The sequence below is a fragment of the Argopecten irradians genome, chromosome 12 (assembly GCF_041381155.1).
Source record: "Argopecten irradians isolate NY chromosome 12, Ai_NY, whole genome shotgun sequence".
NCBI lineage: Eukaryota > Metazoa > Mollusca > Bivalvia > Pectinida > Pectinidae > Argopecten > Argopecten irradians.
Genome location: NC_091145.1, coordinates 31,449,180 through 31,468,021, shown reverse-complemented (window position 1 = coordinate 31,468,021; position 18,842 = coordinate 31,449,180). Strand labels below are relative to the sequence as shown.

The 18,842-nt window shown below is 34.2% G+C and overlaps 1 protein-coding gene and 1 pseudogene across 1 annotated transcript; both read left to right on the top strand.

Moving 5' to 3' along the window:
* Positions 1-204: 204 nt before the first annotated feature.
* On the top strand, positions 205-5,867 carry LOC138336978 (uncharacterized; annotated as a pseudogene).
* A 3,382-nt stretch (positions 5,868-9,249) lies between these two features.
* Positions 9,250-15,752, top strand: LOC138305054 (ficolin-3-like). Its single transcript, XM_069245459.1, has 5 exons — positions 9,250-9,544; positions 10,314-10,450; positions 12,595-12,691; positions 13,126-13,290; positions 13,818-15,752. The coding sequence occupies exons 1-5, from the start codon at positions 9,250-9,252 to the stop codon at positions 14,075-14,077; spliced, it is 954 nt and encodes a 317-aa protein (XP_069101560.1). The 3' UTR covers positions 14,078-15,752.
* Positions 15,753-18,842: the final 3,090 nt, after the last annotated feature.

Sequence of the window (18,842 nt, the reverse complement as noted above, 5' to 3'; positions counted from 1 at the left end):
AAGAATAAGAAAATTAAAGCACATACATTTAATTTTTGGAAAAATAAATTTGAATTGTCAATCGATATGCAATTAAAAACAAGTGTCAGTTTTAGTTTATCTCTTTGGATGAGAATAAATTAAAAATCTTTAGGTGGAAACTTTTCATGTGTATACTACCATGTAAAACATTAATGTACAGATGGAAAATAGAATTCAATCCTTTGTGTACTACATGCCAGGTAACGGAGGATTACGATCATTTCTTTGTTTTATGTGAACATGTAAAAAGATTCTGGAAAAAAGTCAATGAAACGTTTAAGAAAATTAAAATTGGAAGGAACTTAGCAAATATCAAATATATTATTATAAAACGGAATCGCCAGTATATGAAGATTTAAATGTCCTAGTATCGATTATAAATTTTTCTGTTGATATAACGTACTACATTAGTGAAAAAAGAACGAAGGAAATTGACATTTTTAGGGTATTAAAAACTGCATCGTACAGCGATGTAAGGAAAATTAGACATTTGCCAACCAACACATGCATAAATAACTTTTAACATGCGTGTAATGATACCTTGTAAATTAATTTCTTTGAATTATCTAATTTGCATGTACATGTTTGTAATAATATCATGCAAAGTATGGCAATTAATATTCATACTTGAAAAAGGTTTTTTTTTATTTTTATTTTTTTTTTACTTTCTATGTGTAAGTTTTGAGTGTCGTACTTTTCCCTTTTTATATGGACTGTTTGGTGGAATATTATAGGGCAATGGCACTTGATGTATACATCTACAACAAATTTAGATTGTGTGTGCATGAAATCAATTTTGTTAATTATAATTGTATGTAATGTTTTTTGTTCATGACTCGCTCAGAAATTAAATACAGTGTATTTGAAACAATGGTGAAAATAGATAATGATAAAAAAAAAACACTATTAAAAAAACTGTAACAACTTTTAACACTGCAGTCTATGTAAACTTAGTAAGTTGGTTGGTCTCTATAACGACTGTCCATAATTTATTCATAGCAATTGATGACATTGTCGTACCAACGTCGACATCGGTACCATGCGACTACATGTACCACAATCAGAGAAACGAAATGTCGAATTCTAAATGTAATCGAAATATAGAAAATTGTAATCAAATGGACCCGAATATACCTGCAATAAGAACCTAGGCCTATTCAAATCACAACACGTTTCGGTCAGTCGTTCATTTGGTTGAATTAGTTTAATGGCATATTGAAACCCATATTTACTTCCCATATTTCCCGTATTTGCGATGTTGGTCACGTGATACGACTCGGGAGGTTCCGATCTATATTGATAATGTCAATGTTGGTCACGTCATGCAACTCGGTTTTCTGATATCCTAAAGTGTGAAATATGGCGTTGACTGTGGCGGTTCTTTTAAAACGTGTGATATTTCATGCGACATTTACCACTATGTCAATAGTATATTGATGGTTTTATGGATCTGAACCATCAAACAGTATAGAAGCATTCATATTCACACATTGTATGTTTTTTGACAGTTTGTGATAGTGAAAATTACAAGGAATACAGTTTTAGGGGAAATAAGGACATGTATACAATGTACCATTCTCGAGGTGTTGTTTGTCGTTGTTGCATATTTAATAGTTTCTTTGTTAATTTAATTTAACTTATTACATCAATTAATTATGTGATTTGAAGAGAGTTTTAGTGAGTATATAGGGTTACAGATATATATCAGACTTGAGCAGTTGCAACTCTCGGCCCCATGTTAAAACATATACTTACACCATATATGTTGCCAATTTCAGTTGAACTGATTCTGATATCTCAAAACCATCAATATAACGTTGTTTATGATAAGATAAGTAATTATTAACGGTTCTGTGATGACAGATTTTTTTCATCAATTATTTTTTTACCCATATATACAATTCAAAATATGCCTTTATCAAATGTTTCCAAGAGATACACAATAATAATAACACCAACACTCACACAGACAATCATACAAGTCAAGCTTTTATTTTAAATCTAGATTCTCAAAGCCATTCAAAGTCATTTTTACCCATTTTAAGGATAAATTGAGAGGATACGGTGAGTAAGGGGTTCGGGGTGTAATAACTTGCTATATAAGTATATATGCCATGTGGTGTTCTAAATAAATGTCAGTAGAGTTTAATGTATTGTTATATTTACGAACTACAATTTATTATGTTACATCGGGATACCAGTACGCTGCACATGTAATAGTACTACATAACTATTTTCAATAATAGATAGTGCAGTACCAGACACACCTAACGGTATGTACTTTTGTATTAAACGCATCGCTACACGTATATATTTTTCTCATCCTCCGCATTGTCACAAAAACTACTTAAAGAACTTATTGATACGAAGGTGGCGACTTTTGATATAAATTTATGTAATAAATAATACGGCATAAAATCATACTTGTCTAACAAAAAACACTTTGTGCATTAAAGTAAACCATGGTGGTGTTTACCAGAAATCTGCCACAAAACCAAGGTATTAAAAAATATTGATAAGTATCCAACACAATGTAGATTTGTATTTCAGCATCAGCAATATAACGTCGACAGCTACTTTACGAGGAAGTTGTATTCAAAAGTAGAATGTCCAGGCTGGGTGTTAATTTAACGTCCTATCAATTCATTACACTTACTCACAGTGTTTTTTAGGCCGAATCTACCGCCGAACTTCGGCTGTTTCCCCTAGCTCAAAAGTAGCATATTTTCCCAAAATAAAATCGTATTTTCCCAAAATAAAATCGTATTTTCCCAATTGAGTTGTCTGTCGTTTATTGATAGCAGTTGTCTTGTCCCAGTGTTTTTTGTCTCAAAAGATGCCGTAATAAATTCAGAAAACATCGTAGAACTTCCGTGTTTACTGTTATCTGACTGCAAAGCGCGCTGATGATTGATCGTTATCGCCAATGCGTTTTACTTCCGGTATTTCGTTCAGGGTCACTCTTGAGTTTGAATCGCATTATCTGTAAACGTATTTGTCAAGCGTCTATAGGATTGTGAACGCAGGTACGAGTCAAGGGTGAAAATGTCGCATAATTCAAAATATTACAACAAACGGCTCAACAAAAAAGATGCCAGGGGTCTGACAAGGATAAATGACCTTTGGAATTTGAAAAATTCGACACAACAAACTGAATTACTAGTAGAAGAATCTCCATCTCCTGTTCAACAGGCTGACCAGTCCAGTGTTTGGAATGAGCTCAATAACGATCATGACGTGGATCCTCAGCCGATCCAATCACCCAGTAAAAAGATCAAAATAAGTCCAGTGGTCACTGTCAGTACTACAGTGTCTCTAATTGAGTACGAAATTGAAAAAATTAAAACTGATACTAGGAAAGCTGGCGTGCGACTGAAATATGAGGTGGTATATCCATGGTTGTATTTTTCGGCGGGGAGAGGTGGCTATTTTTGCAAGTTCTGTGAACTTTTTGGAGCTACAAAAACCCCTTTCATGGAGGGTGGAGTGAAAAACTTTGGAACACATCCTACACGCCTTTTGAAGGGACATGAGCAATCCAAAGGTCACAAGGAAACCATGGACCGGTATACGATGTCGCGTATCAAAAACACCAACGTGTTCAAGCAAGTGTGTGAACATGCTGCTGCGACCAATGAAGATGAGAGGATGACGACAAGGGGGGCTTTGAAGAAAATATTTGAGTGTGTGAACTTTATGTTGTTACAAAAATGGGCTGTTTCTGCCAACGCAGAAAAATTTGTCAGATTTGTGTCGAAATTGGGTGTCGCCGAACTCCAGAAATATCTCCATGATGACCAGGACTCGACCCTGAAACGCGAAGTTACTTACCTCTCCCCCACCAGCATCACCCAAATGGTGATGTGCATCAGTGATTTAGTAGAGAGGAACATTCTGTCAGAAATGAGAGGGAAGCCATATGCCCTCCTCGCGGATGAGAGCACGGACAATGCAAACCGCAGCCAATTGAGTGTGATGGTGAAATATGCTATTGGTACTGGCACTGTTACACGGTTTTTGGGTTTTATACATTTATCCAAGGGCGACGCAGCACATATATCCAGCTCTCTCGAACAGTTCCTCATGGCCAAAAATCTGGATCTGTCCCTTATGCGGTTCCTGGCTCTAGACGGATGTAACACCATGAGTGGTGTAAATACAGGTAAGAGCTTTTACTGAATTTAATCATATACATATGAAAGTAATCTAATGTATTGTAATGTCTAATTTGTTCCAATAATATATACTTGAAGAAAAATAAAGATTTGTGCTTGATGTATTGTTTAAATATTTTATTATGGTCAAATTACAATCAGATGAAATTTTAAAAATACATTGGGAAGAATTACATGATAATTGACTCGGAAAATGGTACCGTGGCCATTGCTACAAATAATTTTATTCTATCATGCATTAATTTACAATGAAATATAAATTTATTTTTGATAATTTGATTAATAAAAATTATTAAAAATTTAAATTAAAAAATAAAACAAGCCACAGTAATCAATTGATTGATCTGTTAACTTATCAATATCATCCAAGTCTTATAATATTATCTCATTTTTTTAAATGAATTTATTATTACAGGCGTCCAACGGAGAATGAGACATCTCAGCCCGTTCACTGTCTTTGTCAGTTGCCGCAACCATCGATTGGCCCTGTGTTTAGCCCATCTCATAAAACGATTCACGATCCTGCAAGATGTCGATGCAACTCTGCTCTCTCTCTGGAAACTGTTCGAGTTCTCCCCACAAAAGATGGCGGTCTTCAAGCACGTTCAGACTGTATATGGGAAGACTCCTCTTATTATTACCCGGGCGGCAACCACAAGATGGCTGTCACATCTTCAGGCATGCTCGAGATTTGTGAACAGGTAGGCTAGTTAGACTTTTCCTTTAACAATCAACACAGAGCTCAGTCAGTATTTCTGTTTGTTAATTTAACAGACATTGTCAACCACTGTGAGTGTCACTGAGTGACTAATGAGTCAAGCAATGAAAATAATCATTATCTATTTTAATTTTGAATTAGTTTTTGTTTAGATTATCATCTTGGAATCAGGATTCTAATTTATTTTTCATTTAATTTTGTACGTCGATGGTGAACTGATTGAAATCTTGAACCAAAATAACTTCCTCTCGTAAAGTAATAAACAAAACATTAGTGACGTCAGCGTTCTATATAAACAATTAATTTATTATGAATCGATGATCAATTTAATTTACATATTATAATGATAATGATCATATGTAATTTAAAATCCATTAATTTATAATTTGTTTAAATGATATATATTTGTAATATTAACTTTTATTTTAGGTACGAGTGCATACTAGACACACTGGACGGTATTTACGAGGAAAAACGAGACCCTGAAGTGATGGGAATTCGCGGCAACACGACAAACAAAATGATCGTGGCAACCATTCTGTTGCTTTGCGACATTTTGAAACCTGTGAACATGCTGTCTCTATATCTGCAAGAGTCCAACATCAGATTCACCTCACTCCCAAACCATGTAAAACTTACCACAGATCTACTGCATGGTCTTATCGAAACTTACCAAGAACATATCGACAGTGACACTCTCAACACTACTGACACAGTTTTCTAAGTGCCAAAATATCTTCGACGAGATTGATGACAGAACAGACCTGGCAAGGAGGCTACGAGTGAATCAACATGTCGACCAGACTGCATCACCGAAATCGTTTCTTCGAGAAACTGGTATGTCATACACATCAGGTTTTATAGAATCAAATAGAAAGCCTAATATTAATCAAGTTGATGATTCCATTATATCCCAGTGATTGTCTGATTTGTCAACAGTGTAGGGTCCCAGGGAATGATAATATATTAATAAATTAATTTAGAATAATATTAATGGGCTGACAGAAACTCAGCCTTGTCATGATGAACTGAGCGAAAACAATTTATAATTTAAGATCAGAATTACTCGTAAAAAATTATGTATATAATATAACTACACATAATAATAAATTTTAACTCTTAGATATTTTCATGATTTTTAGGAATACCACTCATCTACGACTTGATAGCAGAGATTGAGAATGCCTTCAGTACCGGTGCACCTGTTTTGCCTCATTTCCGCGTACTCGACCCTCTGAACCTACCAGACTTACTACACGACCTAGCAGAATATGGACATGTAAGTATGAACAAGTGCCTATAAATCTGAATCCCTCGTACAATTACCATAAGATGTGTACAAAATCATAAAAACAGATTTCAAGCAATGTGTACAACTAAATGTATGATATCATCATATTAAATGTTTTAAATATGAGAATTTTTAATTTTATATGAATTAATTTATAATAATGCAAAAGTTTAAACAAATGTTTTCAATTAATTTGTTTTAATAATTTTCAATATAACTGTTTATGATTATAGGCTTCTATCCAGGGATTGGTTAACTTCTATGGGACAGCAAAGACAGATATTTTCCAAGGCCATACCGTGCAGGAGCCAGCCATGCTTGATCAAACCCAACTTGAAACAGAGTTAAAAACGTTCAAGGTTCACCTGTTCATGTTGATGTAAGACATGATATTTCAATTTTGCCTCTTGTTAAGTTGTTGGAAGTTTAGAGACTGAGCAGTTTATTCCAGGAAAAGTATTTTTTCTTGCAAATTTACAGATTAGAGATTGTTATCAATTTGAATGGAAAAAAATCTTATCCCTGTATCTGTAATTTATTATTTCAACTTTGTTACAATTTTTAAATTATTAAAAAAATGCTGTTTTGAAGTTAAAACCGTATTATTTTGATTGTGTACAGGAATAAGAAAGGAATATAACCATAGAATATGCTGCTCAACTTGTTTTTTTTTATAAATTTTATTTAGTACAATATTCAGATATACTTGACAAGCCAGCACTTTGCATAACAAAATATCAAATTATCACTAGTAACAATTGAGAGCTGGGCTTTAGCCTAGGCTTATCACAGGTCAATACCATGGTAGTTGATAGATTCTGCAAATCACAAGATGAAGGTATATCAAAATTCTTTTAACCTGTCAAGTATATTTGATAATAAGGTTTATTGGACTGGTTAACTAACACTGTTTTCTGTTTTTCTCTTTTACAAATTAATACATGTTCAACTGTTTTTGTTTTGTTTTACTTTCCAGTTTATAATGTCATTATGGTGCCAGTTACAAGTCAAGTGTCTGTAAGTCTAAATTGTAACAATGAATCCCTAGGATTTTTACAAAATAACAACAAACTATGTGTACACCGACAGTCACACAGCCAGGATGAGGTTAGTAGAGTAGTCCATATCTGATACCTTTTGTTTTCAATTTTCCTGTTGGTAATCTACTGCCAATTGCACTAATAGACTAGTAATTTATTCAGTTATTTTATTTAAAAATAATCCTTAAGTTAAGTGTTCTAAATAAATTACAACTTAAAAAATGAATCTTTGTGTTTACCTACTAGTTTATTTCAGATTGAGATAAACTTTAGCTAGATAACTATGATATCAAACTATTAGTTAGGAAAAATAGATCACTTGGCAGTTGAGTAGTGATAAATTCAATCATTCTAATTCTCTGATTTTCTTAATAGTTATTAACACACTGACAGATTGTGCTGATGTCCATTTTTATTTTTGTCTTTGCAGGAAGAATGAGAAGTTGAAACTTCAAGACATACAACACCGCTTCATGACGGACCAAGTTTTACAACAATGTTTCCCCTCTGTCAAGCAACTATATGAGCTAGCAATGCTCATCCCACCATCCACTGCTGTTGTGGAAAGAGGTTTCTCTCTGATGAACAATATTCTGACACCAAAGAGAAACCGACTTTCACAACGGCAGCTGGAGGGTGTGATGAGGATCTGCCACACTGAAGTAAAACTTCAATCTACAGATCTGGAGAAGTTGGTTGATGACTTCAAAGGACTGAAAAAAAGAAAACGGGACATGTGAATTCTATACAAATTTACTGTCTAAAAGACGATTGAATATGTATTGTTGATAAATAACACCGATTTGATGTAAACAATAGTCTCAAACCTGAGATTTAGAGACATTTCAGACTGTGATTTTTCACAAATCTTTACGAAAACAAAATTGTCTGTAATTTTCATTTCGCAGCCATACAGTACTGTATTGTACCTTTGTAAAGTCAAAGCAAAGGCTGGTACATCATAATAAAACTGAATTGTGTGTTTTTTCTGTGATTTTGTAATGTTTCATATTTTCCCAATTTCCCCCATATGCCGATCATATTTTCCCAATCAAAAAGGCACTGGCTGTTGTTGAAAAAGAGTTAAAAAAAACACTGTACTCTTCATCACTTACATTTCGCGAGATACAAATTTCGGACGAATTTTCGAACGCAAATTAAGATGTTTCACGAGTAAATGTAAACACGTATTATATGAATGCTCATTTCTCAGCTAGGACCATTGATCACGCATCTTTGTGCTCGCTAATATATTGAAAAATACGATGACATGAAACATTATATACACAAACGTACAGTGATTATACCCGCCCTTCTATAATAAGATGTTACTATAGACGGACCCATTAATTATGATGACATCATTGGATGATCATACATTTACACATGTTTAATGGTTGTGATCGTGAAGGATTTGCTATAAAGATAATTGAATTAATGATCAAACAACATTGCAATGTTTTATACAGAGATGTGTTAAAAACACAACTTCCGAGTGTTAACGAAATGCTTCAGTTCACTGTATGCCATCTTGCTAAGCGATTGTTTCCAATGTAGTCCGCGAAATCTGCCTATATTATCATTATTAATAATATAGGCATTCACAAGTTTTGCGAACCATTATTACCGGTACTTCAAAAATTCCGACAACGTGTGTTACTTGTATTAGCACTATCTTGAAATATTTTTGTGAGAAATACACTAAAAATCAATATCGATAAATTTATTAATATTATGATATTGAATTTGCAAGGGTATTGAAATGTTTGCTCACTAGGAAAGTCAATGGGGCAATAATTTCGACGTCTACGTAGACGTATTGAAATAGAGGCATTCCATGATCAATAAAATAAACCATTAAAGGAACGAACCTTTTGTATTTCAAGGATTTTAACTATCCCATACAGTACACTAAATCATAACCAGATGTTGTGTTCACAAATTGCTGGTATATAATTTTCTAGTGATTGATACAATCTTAGTTTTAACTTAACATACGCTATCATGACGAACCTGTTCTTTTTCGTCTTCATCCTTATTCTAAAATCACCATATATAAGGATGTGCCGGGATTATTACAAACAGGACCTGGATTTACGAGGAGCACTGTTTACAGATGCAACCATACAGGAATACAGCAATGTGGTAAACTTTCCTGAGTGTTTGAATCATTGTAAGAAACATTACTGTTTGTCTTTGTCTGTGAACACGGCCACTGGACTGTGTAGGCTGTATTCTAACATATTTGATAACACAGCTGAAGTTATCTTCCAGGATGGTGCGGCTTACTACTATCAATGTAAGTTAATCTTAACTGTGATTTAATAATTTAGAAAGTCTACAGAGATTTGTCTACTATATTCTATTGTCTGATATTATGATGACAGGAGTTAGGCAACGGGTCTAGCCTATAAAAGTATATTAAAGTCACATCAATTAAATGTAAAAGATTAACATTTAATTTACTGAATATAATCACATGTACAATTAATTTGTTTAAGTAACTTCCATGGTATCGATATTTCTACCAAACCCTTATGGAAATATTTATTAGATACTAGTAAAAACAGAAACGTTTGCTACATGATTTATAACATAATATTTCAAGTTCAGATGTTAATAAAGGTCCATCCATACTCGTGTTCTGAAAATAATACCCTAAATCTTCTAATGCTTAATTTGGTGGCTCATAAGAAGTATCACCATTTCACCAACATCGATGTCTATCTTCCCATGCAAAGTCAGGATAAGATCACCCTTCCATTAGACAGGTGTTACAGTACTGTACATCATTTGCTAACAATAATGAATTATCCTGTCTTTGTCCTATATAAAAGACACCTTCAGATCAAAGAACACAATAGTCAAGCGACATATTAAGGGCATTTTTACACAGGTGCAATTATGTCGACCATTCGGAATCTGACGTAAATTTCCGTGAAACAAGATCAAGATAAAATTGAACGTCAAAATATTTGGCTGCTCTATTTCTTGAGCATGCATACCGTGTGTAGAAATGGAAATAATTTTTCTACGATAAAGTATCTTTTTCAATAAATATCCCCTAGGGTCAGACACATGCTTGGGATGGCGACAGTCATGTAGTCTACGACCAACAGACGTCTACGACATCCGAAGGGTTTCGAAACAATATGAAGTCTACAACGTCCTCTGTGATATGGACACAAATGGCGGGGGATGGACGGTGAGTTGGTCAATAATATGAATACATCGTTATAGATTTAATGTCAATGTTAATATTCAGCCTAGTTTTCATCGAGTTGAAATTATCAATGTATTCCAAAATTATAAATTGCAGGTAGATATTTAGAATTGTATCTGCTACCCTATTGCATGATTGTAAAAGACGCACTGAATGTAGGGTCTTATCTTTTCTTTCTTCCTACTAACCTTCTTATTAACGTATCCATTGACGCCATCTTATCTTTGATCTGAAGTTTAGCGTCTGGCCCATTGAGGAAATCTCTGGTTTCCTTGTCTAGATATACCATATTCTGTAAGAATGATCGTTTCTGCTCCTGCTGCCTTAGTGCTTTGTAAAAAGGGAGTGGGACGACTGGTTAACCCGTTGGCTGTATAATGTGATAGGGTGTACTTAATCGATGTTTTCAGTCGCATGCGTCAGTGAGATATCTCTTTAAAAGGCAAGAGTTCCGCCATTACAATGAGACACATCAGATACCACAACTTTAAAAACTAAACATGCATTCACAACACATTCCAAACATTGGAGGTCGTCCTTTAATGACCCCAGCTGTAAATAGGACGTAAAACAAAACACACACTTTACCAAAACACTAACTAAACCAAAACACTCACCGTCCTTAAATGACTATTGATGATTATAGGGTGATAGACCTAATAAACCTAAAAACATTCTACGATTTCAGTTGCTACAGTGAATGTCTTTCAAACGTCTACAGATAGCGTATTGAGACATACGACAAATCATGGCACGAACGACAAAGACATTTTTGATCAAGGAACTAAATTTGAGTTAGTTTATGATTTGTTTATTTCCAAAGAACTGAACATTATGGTTAGATTTCAAAAAGTTGTTTTATTCTTGATACCAACCCCTCGGGAAACCTTTTTGGCTTATAAGGCTTAAAACAACTGTAACTTGTCAACCGCCGATGATTCAAACTTAAACTATGCACAGACATTAGACGAAATTCAAAACATACCAATCTTCAGCTTGAGATAACAATATTAGAATCAGAAGATTGGATCAAAATAAATTCAAATAGTATTAAATACAGGCTAAATGATAATTTCACGATTTTTCTGGACGTTTCTGGATATTTGCAAACAAAGCTGAAATCTAATTTTGCAGCTGATATTTTTCCGGAAAACTGTGACCGCCTTCAATAACTAGCTACACGGTATATTATTTGCTGTAGATAATATCAACATAACTCATAAGTAACGGGTTTTATCAGGCTACAGCTTAGGTCAACTTGGATGGTATGAAATGATGAAAAATAAACAATGTGTCAACAAAAAATTGATGGAACATTCCATTTCTTTACACGTAATAATTAATACGGCCAAATACAATATACGCTGCTGACACCCTTCTTTGTAACCCCAAGAACGTAAGATTTGAGAATGCCGTCTCCCTTCCGTACCTCACCTCACTCTATATGTTACTCTCGTCGAGTACGAGATAAGGTGCGATAAGCGAATTTTATGTTTGTTGGGGCTACGAAGATGTGTGTAGAATACTTGATGGTGTTTCTGTAATGTTACCAATACATCATTAACATTTCAGTATTGAGGAACTCTTCTCACAAACAGAAGTATTCAAATGCATGAACCAACCACGCAATATTTCTTGAAAACGAAATAATTGCCTGCAATTAAAAGACATGTTTCATCCCTTTATTCTTAGTATCATCTAGCGATGACATGTGATATGTTAAATACTTCCATTGTATGCATATACTAATGTAAGTAAATTAAAAATAGAGTATGGTCGGATGTTGAAATATATGTTACATGACGATTATTCGTGCTAGTCAAAATTAGTGAACCCTACCCAAGTGGTCAACTCTGCATAAACACCCCCAGCTCAATGAGGACCCTTCTTGAGGATCCCATATGTTGATGTCTACACGCTTTGATGTGTGTATAAGACTACTTGGCTAAAACAAACTGCTTTATTTGTCCTTTCACTGGTCGTTATGGACAGGTTTGACTGTAAATTATTTCATCATATCTCCAGATGACAATGCTTTAATGTTAAAGAGGATCACACGGATACAAGATACAAAAATATTAGTTATAAGATTGTAAAATAATAAATTAATTGCTTATTTCCCCCAGGTTATGCAGAACCGTTTCGATGGCTCTTTATCCTTTGACAGGACAAGCAAACAATATGAAAACAACTTTGGTAATTTCAGCGGAGAATTTTGGTTGGGTGAGTCGACTTGATCTAAACAGGATTGTTTGATTGTTAAGTAATTATCAATGACGTTGTTCTATGTATAGTAATACACCAGGAATTTCAAATGTACAAATGTAACTAAAGAGATGAATCTAACAAAACATGTGGAAATGATGCAGGGTAGTAATTTTTTACTATTCAGGGTAAATTTGATAAAGCGGTTTTTAACTTAATTGATATTCGATTTATGTTCGAATTAGTTAATGTTAAAAGAACCCCCTTTTTCAAAGATATTGCCAAAATTGCCAAATAACTAAAAGTTACACGTTATGTGAAATAGATATTATTGATTGAAAATGATGACTAAAATCAAGTATACATTAGTCACAGGCAAAGCTTGATGTCAGAAAGATAGAACATCTATAATTAGTTGGAAGTGTACTTATTGATACCTATGAAATTTCCAGGACTAAATGCGGTGAAGACAATGTGCTACGATCAACCATGTGAATTACGAGTTGAGCTGGAAGACTGGCAAGGCGTCCGTAAGTTCGCGGCGTACAGCAATTTCCGTATTGGTTGGTGGGGTGAACGATTCAAACTCACAATATCGGGCTACTCTGGTACTGCAGGTGGGTTATGAACAAGTGTGAGTGATTGATACAGTATTGTATTTATATTTAGTTGTTTATGCGGAGACAATTGCCCAGTAAATGAAAGAATTGAAAACTGTATCATTACCAGACGTAAAAGATATGTTTCCGCATAATAAAGCTCAGTTTTCATTCTTTGATTTTTTGTCTTTTGCTTTGGTTGAAAATATATGTGTATAAAGTTTGCTTTATGATAGATGTATTTATATCAAAACAATATTTCAAATCTTTTAAAACTTTTAATTTAACTTTTTTTGAAAAGCTTGATATTAATACAAAATTCACTACTTTTACAAATAAAGATATAACATAAAAAATAAGTGCAAATATGCGTGAACACATCTTTAAGAAATAGAAGTGATCGTATCGTTTTGCGATGTTTTTGACATTCTTATTACCTACATTTGTACTTAAAAATATTTTTTTTTGTATCCTTTAGACCTAGTGCGATATGTGCACAAATAATAACTATTTCCAAATCTTAATTATATTATACTTTGTCGAAGGTGACGCTATGGGAGACCTGAATGGAATTAAATTCAGTACATTTGATTCAGACGAAGACATGAGTAATACTACTAACTGTGCAGAATTAGGACAGTCAGGCTGGTGGTACAGCGACTGCGGCCTGTCCAACCTCAACGGACCCTTCACCATGGACAATGGAACAGAAATGGTCAACGCGATGACCTGGTGGACGTTTCATGGGAGTAATCGTCCCCTGAAAAAGTCACGAATGTTGTTTCGTGCTAAATATACCAATTGATTATCGATAGAGTTTGATCTTTGCTAACATTCCGAGTACTTCATTTTGTTAATTTTGTATTCATTGTGAGTTATAGTGTGTATGGTATTGCTACCCATGCCCGTAAAAGTTATCTTAATTTGTACTTTAAGCTGGGGTTTGTTATAATATAAAGTATTAAACATACATGTATGCTATGAATTTAAGTATACCTTGTTAATATTGTGGGACCAATATCATATAACACAAATATCGTTAATAACATCTTTTACCCTAATAGGATCAGCCGACAAATTCTGATCAAGTAAGCCCAAACATATTAACCAAACATTGAAAATACCTTGTGTTTTGTAACACATGTATTATATTCGAACACTCAATATATATGGCATTCCCATTGAAGTTCTTAATCTTGACCTATTTCAGAAAACATATACATAAGGTTAAAAAATCATGAACATCTTCATCATCAGGTTACATGCATCACACAACATTCTTTTTCGTATGTTTTATTTTTTTTTGTAGTAAACATTTCGGACAGGATTCTTTTTACTTTTCCCCCTCAAGTTTTCTAGAATGTTCTAGACTTCTAGTAAGAGAAAAAGGAAATCGAGCCATGTGCACATCAAAACAGCATGCCTTTAGCTTAAATATCGACGACATCCTCAGAATAGATGGATTTACACCTCTTCATTAAAAGTCGCAATTAAAAATTAACGATTTTTCTTAAATCATCATCAACCAGGTGTACCCAAAAGCCTTCTGATCTATTACACTTCCTCCTCTTCGTTTACAGTCAGTCCTGACGGTGTGTTACTCAAGGGAAATAACTCGAGTAGATCAGATCGATTCCCATGTATCCAATATGATTTTAAAGCATTTCTTCCATGTCTACATAACTTTCAATTTCCAAGCAAAGAAAATCCACGACGTTATCTTTTAATTGTTTGTTTGATTTATCAACGTCCTATTACCATCCAGGGTCATGTAAAGGTCGGCCTCCCATGTATGTGGTGTGTAATGTGACATGTAAGGACGGCCTCCCGTATATGTGGTGTTAGTGTGTCGTGTAAGGACGGCCTCCCATGTATGTGGTGTGTAGTGTGTCATGTAAGGACGGCCTCCCATGTATGTGGTGTGTAGTGTGGCATGTAAGTAAGAACGGCCTCCCGTGTATGTGGTGTATAGTGTGTCATGTAAGGACGGCCTCCCATTCATGCGGTGTTAGTTTGTCATTAAGGACGGCCTCCCGTATATGTGGTGTGTAGTGTGTCATGTAAGGTCGACATTCTCTGATGTATGTGGTGTGTAGTGTGTCATGTTAGGCCGTCCTGCCATAATTGCGGTGTGTAGTGTGTCATGTAAGGACGGCCTCCCATGTATGTGGCGTGAAGTGTGTCATGTTATGATGGCCTCCCGTATAGGACGGCCTTCTATGTATATGTGGTGTAACACGCACCTCGCACAACATAAACGCAACACACCGCATACATGGGATGCCGTCCTTACATGACCATAGCTGTTAATAGGACGTTAATTAATCAAACAAACAAACAAAAAGTGTCATATAAGGACGGCCCCCATGTAGCGGTGTGTTGTGTGTATCTTATAAATGTTTGTAAAATGCATGCTGAGATGTATAAACACCAGTTAATTTGTATTTTTATACATAAATAGGCTTTATTTTATTCAACATTCCACCTATGAATTGCTTTCTGATTAAGTCATTGCAAAATAATTTAGATTTCGTACATACATTAAGTCATTGCAAAATAATTTAGATTTCGTACATACACAACAACAAGATAAGAGTTATGTCCTTTACACTGACAGAAGGTTCTATTTTGTTTGATAGGTATTTACTGATAGTCATCTGACAAGGAGATGGGAGGCTTTTCTCGTTAGTCAGCAATCTTTAACATTCGTGAAAACAACAAAAACAAATAATTTTCTTTGATTCAAATTTTTTATGTTTAAGCTGAACGTAGTTTTTCATTGGATTTTTGTTTGTATTGGAGTACCTTTTCGATACGAACTGAATAAAATCGTAAAAGTCCATTTAGACTGGGCTAACTCTTTTTAAAGTAGTTTTTGCGTCAGTATATAGATCAAAGCTGTGCAGTAATATGTGGTTAATTGATTTTAATGCGACTCAGTATGCAATATGTTCTGCCTGAAACTATTGTACATATGTATGTGAGGATCCGTTTAACAGAAATCTTCGTATAAGTTATAAGTAGTGAAATAGGACAGAGTCCTAATGGCCTAAATGATCTTTATAAACATTCATATATCTGTTTAATTATGTCTACACCATTCGCAGTGCAGAGAAGTGTGTATGGTACCCGCAAATGCAATATTCATATTCAATGAAACGATCTCTTTCAAATATACTAGTGTGTAGTAACGTACAAGTGAATACCGACAAACATTATATTTACTTTAATTATTTTTAAAGTATAATGAAGAGTATAGTATTAACGGTAGGTTAAGAACTTATGCTTCTCTACAAAATCATTGATCTCGTTTTATATTCCCCTTTCAAAAATTAGAAGTCGTTCCAGAGATTTGAATGCATGATCTCCCGAAAAAATGATCGACCCACATTCAGTGTTTTTTCTGCTTTATGTGGGTCTCCATCTCGCAACTAAAGAGTAGTGGGAGACTGTAAAAGTCGGAAAAACTCTGCAACCAAGTGTCCACTTCATAAAATGAAGATAACTTCAACAAATACTGTCATATACTACAGTAAATTATCCAAAAACGATTTTATTTAGCGCTAAATTATACTGATCAAAATTTGAAATTGAAGTGTACATATTATCAAAGGTCTGCTTCCTTAAAATAACTACTGCTTCATCTAAGTTTGTAATACCCATATTTAATATAATAAGTATAATAAGTAAAGGATATCATAGATAATCCTTAATTGAAAATATAAGTGGACTAAAAAGGAAAGAAATGCATATGTTTATAAATAGGTTTGAAAAGTGTATTATCACCATTATTTTGAATGCTATCGGCACCATATAAACAATATATTAACAGTTGCGTCTACACACGCAAATTTTATTACATGTTCACGATACACTGATATTGTTTGATGTCATTATAAAGAAAAGAAAACGCAAATCTTAGACACACGTTTAGCACATTTGTAAGCCTTCAAATATAGTACATTTTATTTGGTTTTAGTTGATTTCATTTTGCGAGTTTTTTATTGAAAAATTCTTGTAAATGCAAAACCGATCTTGTGTTAATGTACACATATTTCATGCCTTTTATAAATACATGGTGGGTAGGTAAGTGAGGTCTTAATAACGGCATTGTGTCGTTTAAGCCATAGACCACGTCATAGGATTTCAAATCTGCTTTCAGTATTAATATGAATGCCACGAATAATGAGGTTGGATACACAACCGGTAGTAGGCTGGGTCCAAAATTTAAGTTTCTCGACAACGTATACGTATTCATCACTTTTATTTCTTGTTATAAACAAAAATATGGCAATTCATGTTACATAATGAAGAACGTTGGTAAAAAAGCTTTTTAAAATGTCTTCTTTTGACTCGGCGTCTTATCAAAATGGAAAATAATTCAATAAGTTTTACCTCTTTGCGGAAGGAATACAATAACAAAGGCCAATGGGCCTTCCTGGTCACTTAATATTGATACAAATTAGTTATGTTATTTAATAGCCATCTGATGTCTTTTTTGCGAAATATGAACATACGTTTAATAGGTGTACATACAAAGTTTCATTAAGCTTGTTACTTACATTACCGTATTCACAAGGTTCAATAATTTTTGTTGCAAAGGGCAATAACTTCGTAAATGATCGTCGAATCAAGCTGATCCCAGATCCTTCCAATGTTAGTCGACACACAAAGTTTCATTAAGCTCGGTGCATATTTACTCAAATTATCATGTTCAAAAGATTCAATAATTATAATTGCAAAGGGTAATAACTCTATAAGTTACGATACACTCGGGTCAATTTTTTAAGTTGTCCGATATCTGTCCAATTTTAGTCTGAATACAAGGTTTCATGAAGATGCGGGCATATTTACTCAAGTTATCGTATTCGCAATGTTCAATAATAATTATTAGTGCAAAGGGCAATAAATCGTAAAGGATCATCGAATCAAGCTGATTTTCAATCTCGTGCGAAATCTTTCCGATGTTAGGCTACACACAAAGTTTCATTAAGCCGTTTTATATTTACTCAAGTTTTATATTTACTCAAGTTATCGCATTCGTCCGGGCAATGTTTGTCATAACTCCGGTTTAAACTTCACCAAGGAAAATGTTTAACTGTTGAGTCCATCCTATACCTGATTTTAGTAGTATTTTGATAACGAATTCGTCAAAACCTTAATGAGATTGATTCTAAATGGACTTTTCAATGTTTCAAATCAGTGCTTGTACGCTTATCATAAATGTGTTCCATATATGCACACTGCTCGGAACACAAGTTGTAAAAAAATATTTCTTGAGCTGAATAACTTTATCCCCGTTATCTTACTTCCATTAGCGTTCAAAACAAACAAACAAACTTCCTATTTGGAAATTCTGTTAACGGCCAATCCACTCAGACGATTTAATTAGAATACGACGGACGAGTCCCGCCGTCCGTCCGACGACAATTCTTGTTACCGCTATTTCCCAAAGAAAGTACTATCATATGTAGGGTGTCCATTGTTGTGCAGCATGTTGGGAACTATCATTCACAAGCATGGCCGACCGGCCGATCCCTTGATTGAAATGTTCATAGTGCAATTGTAAT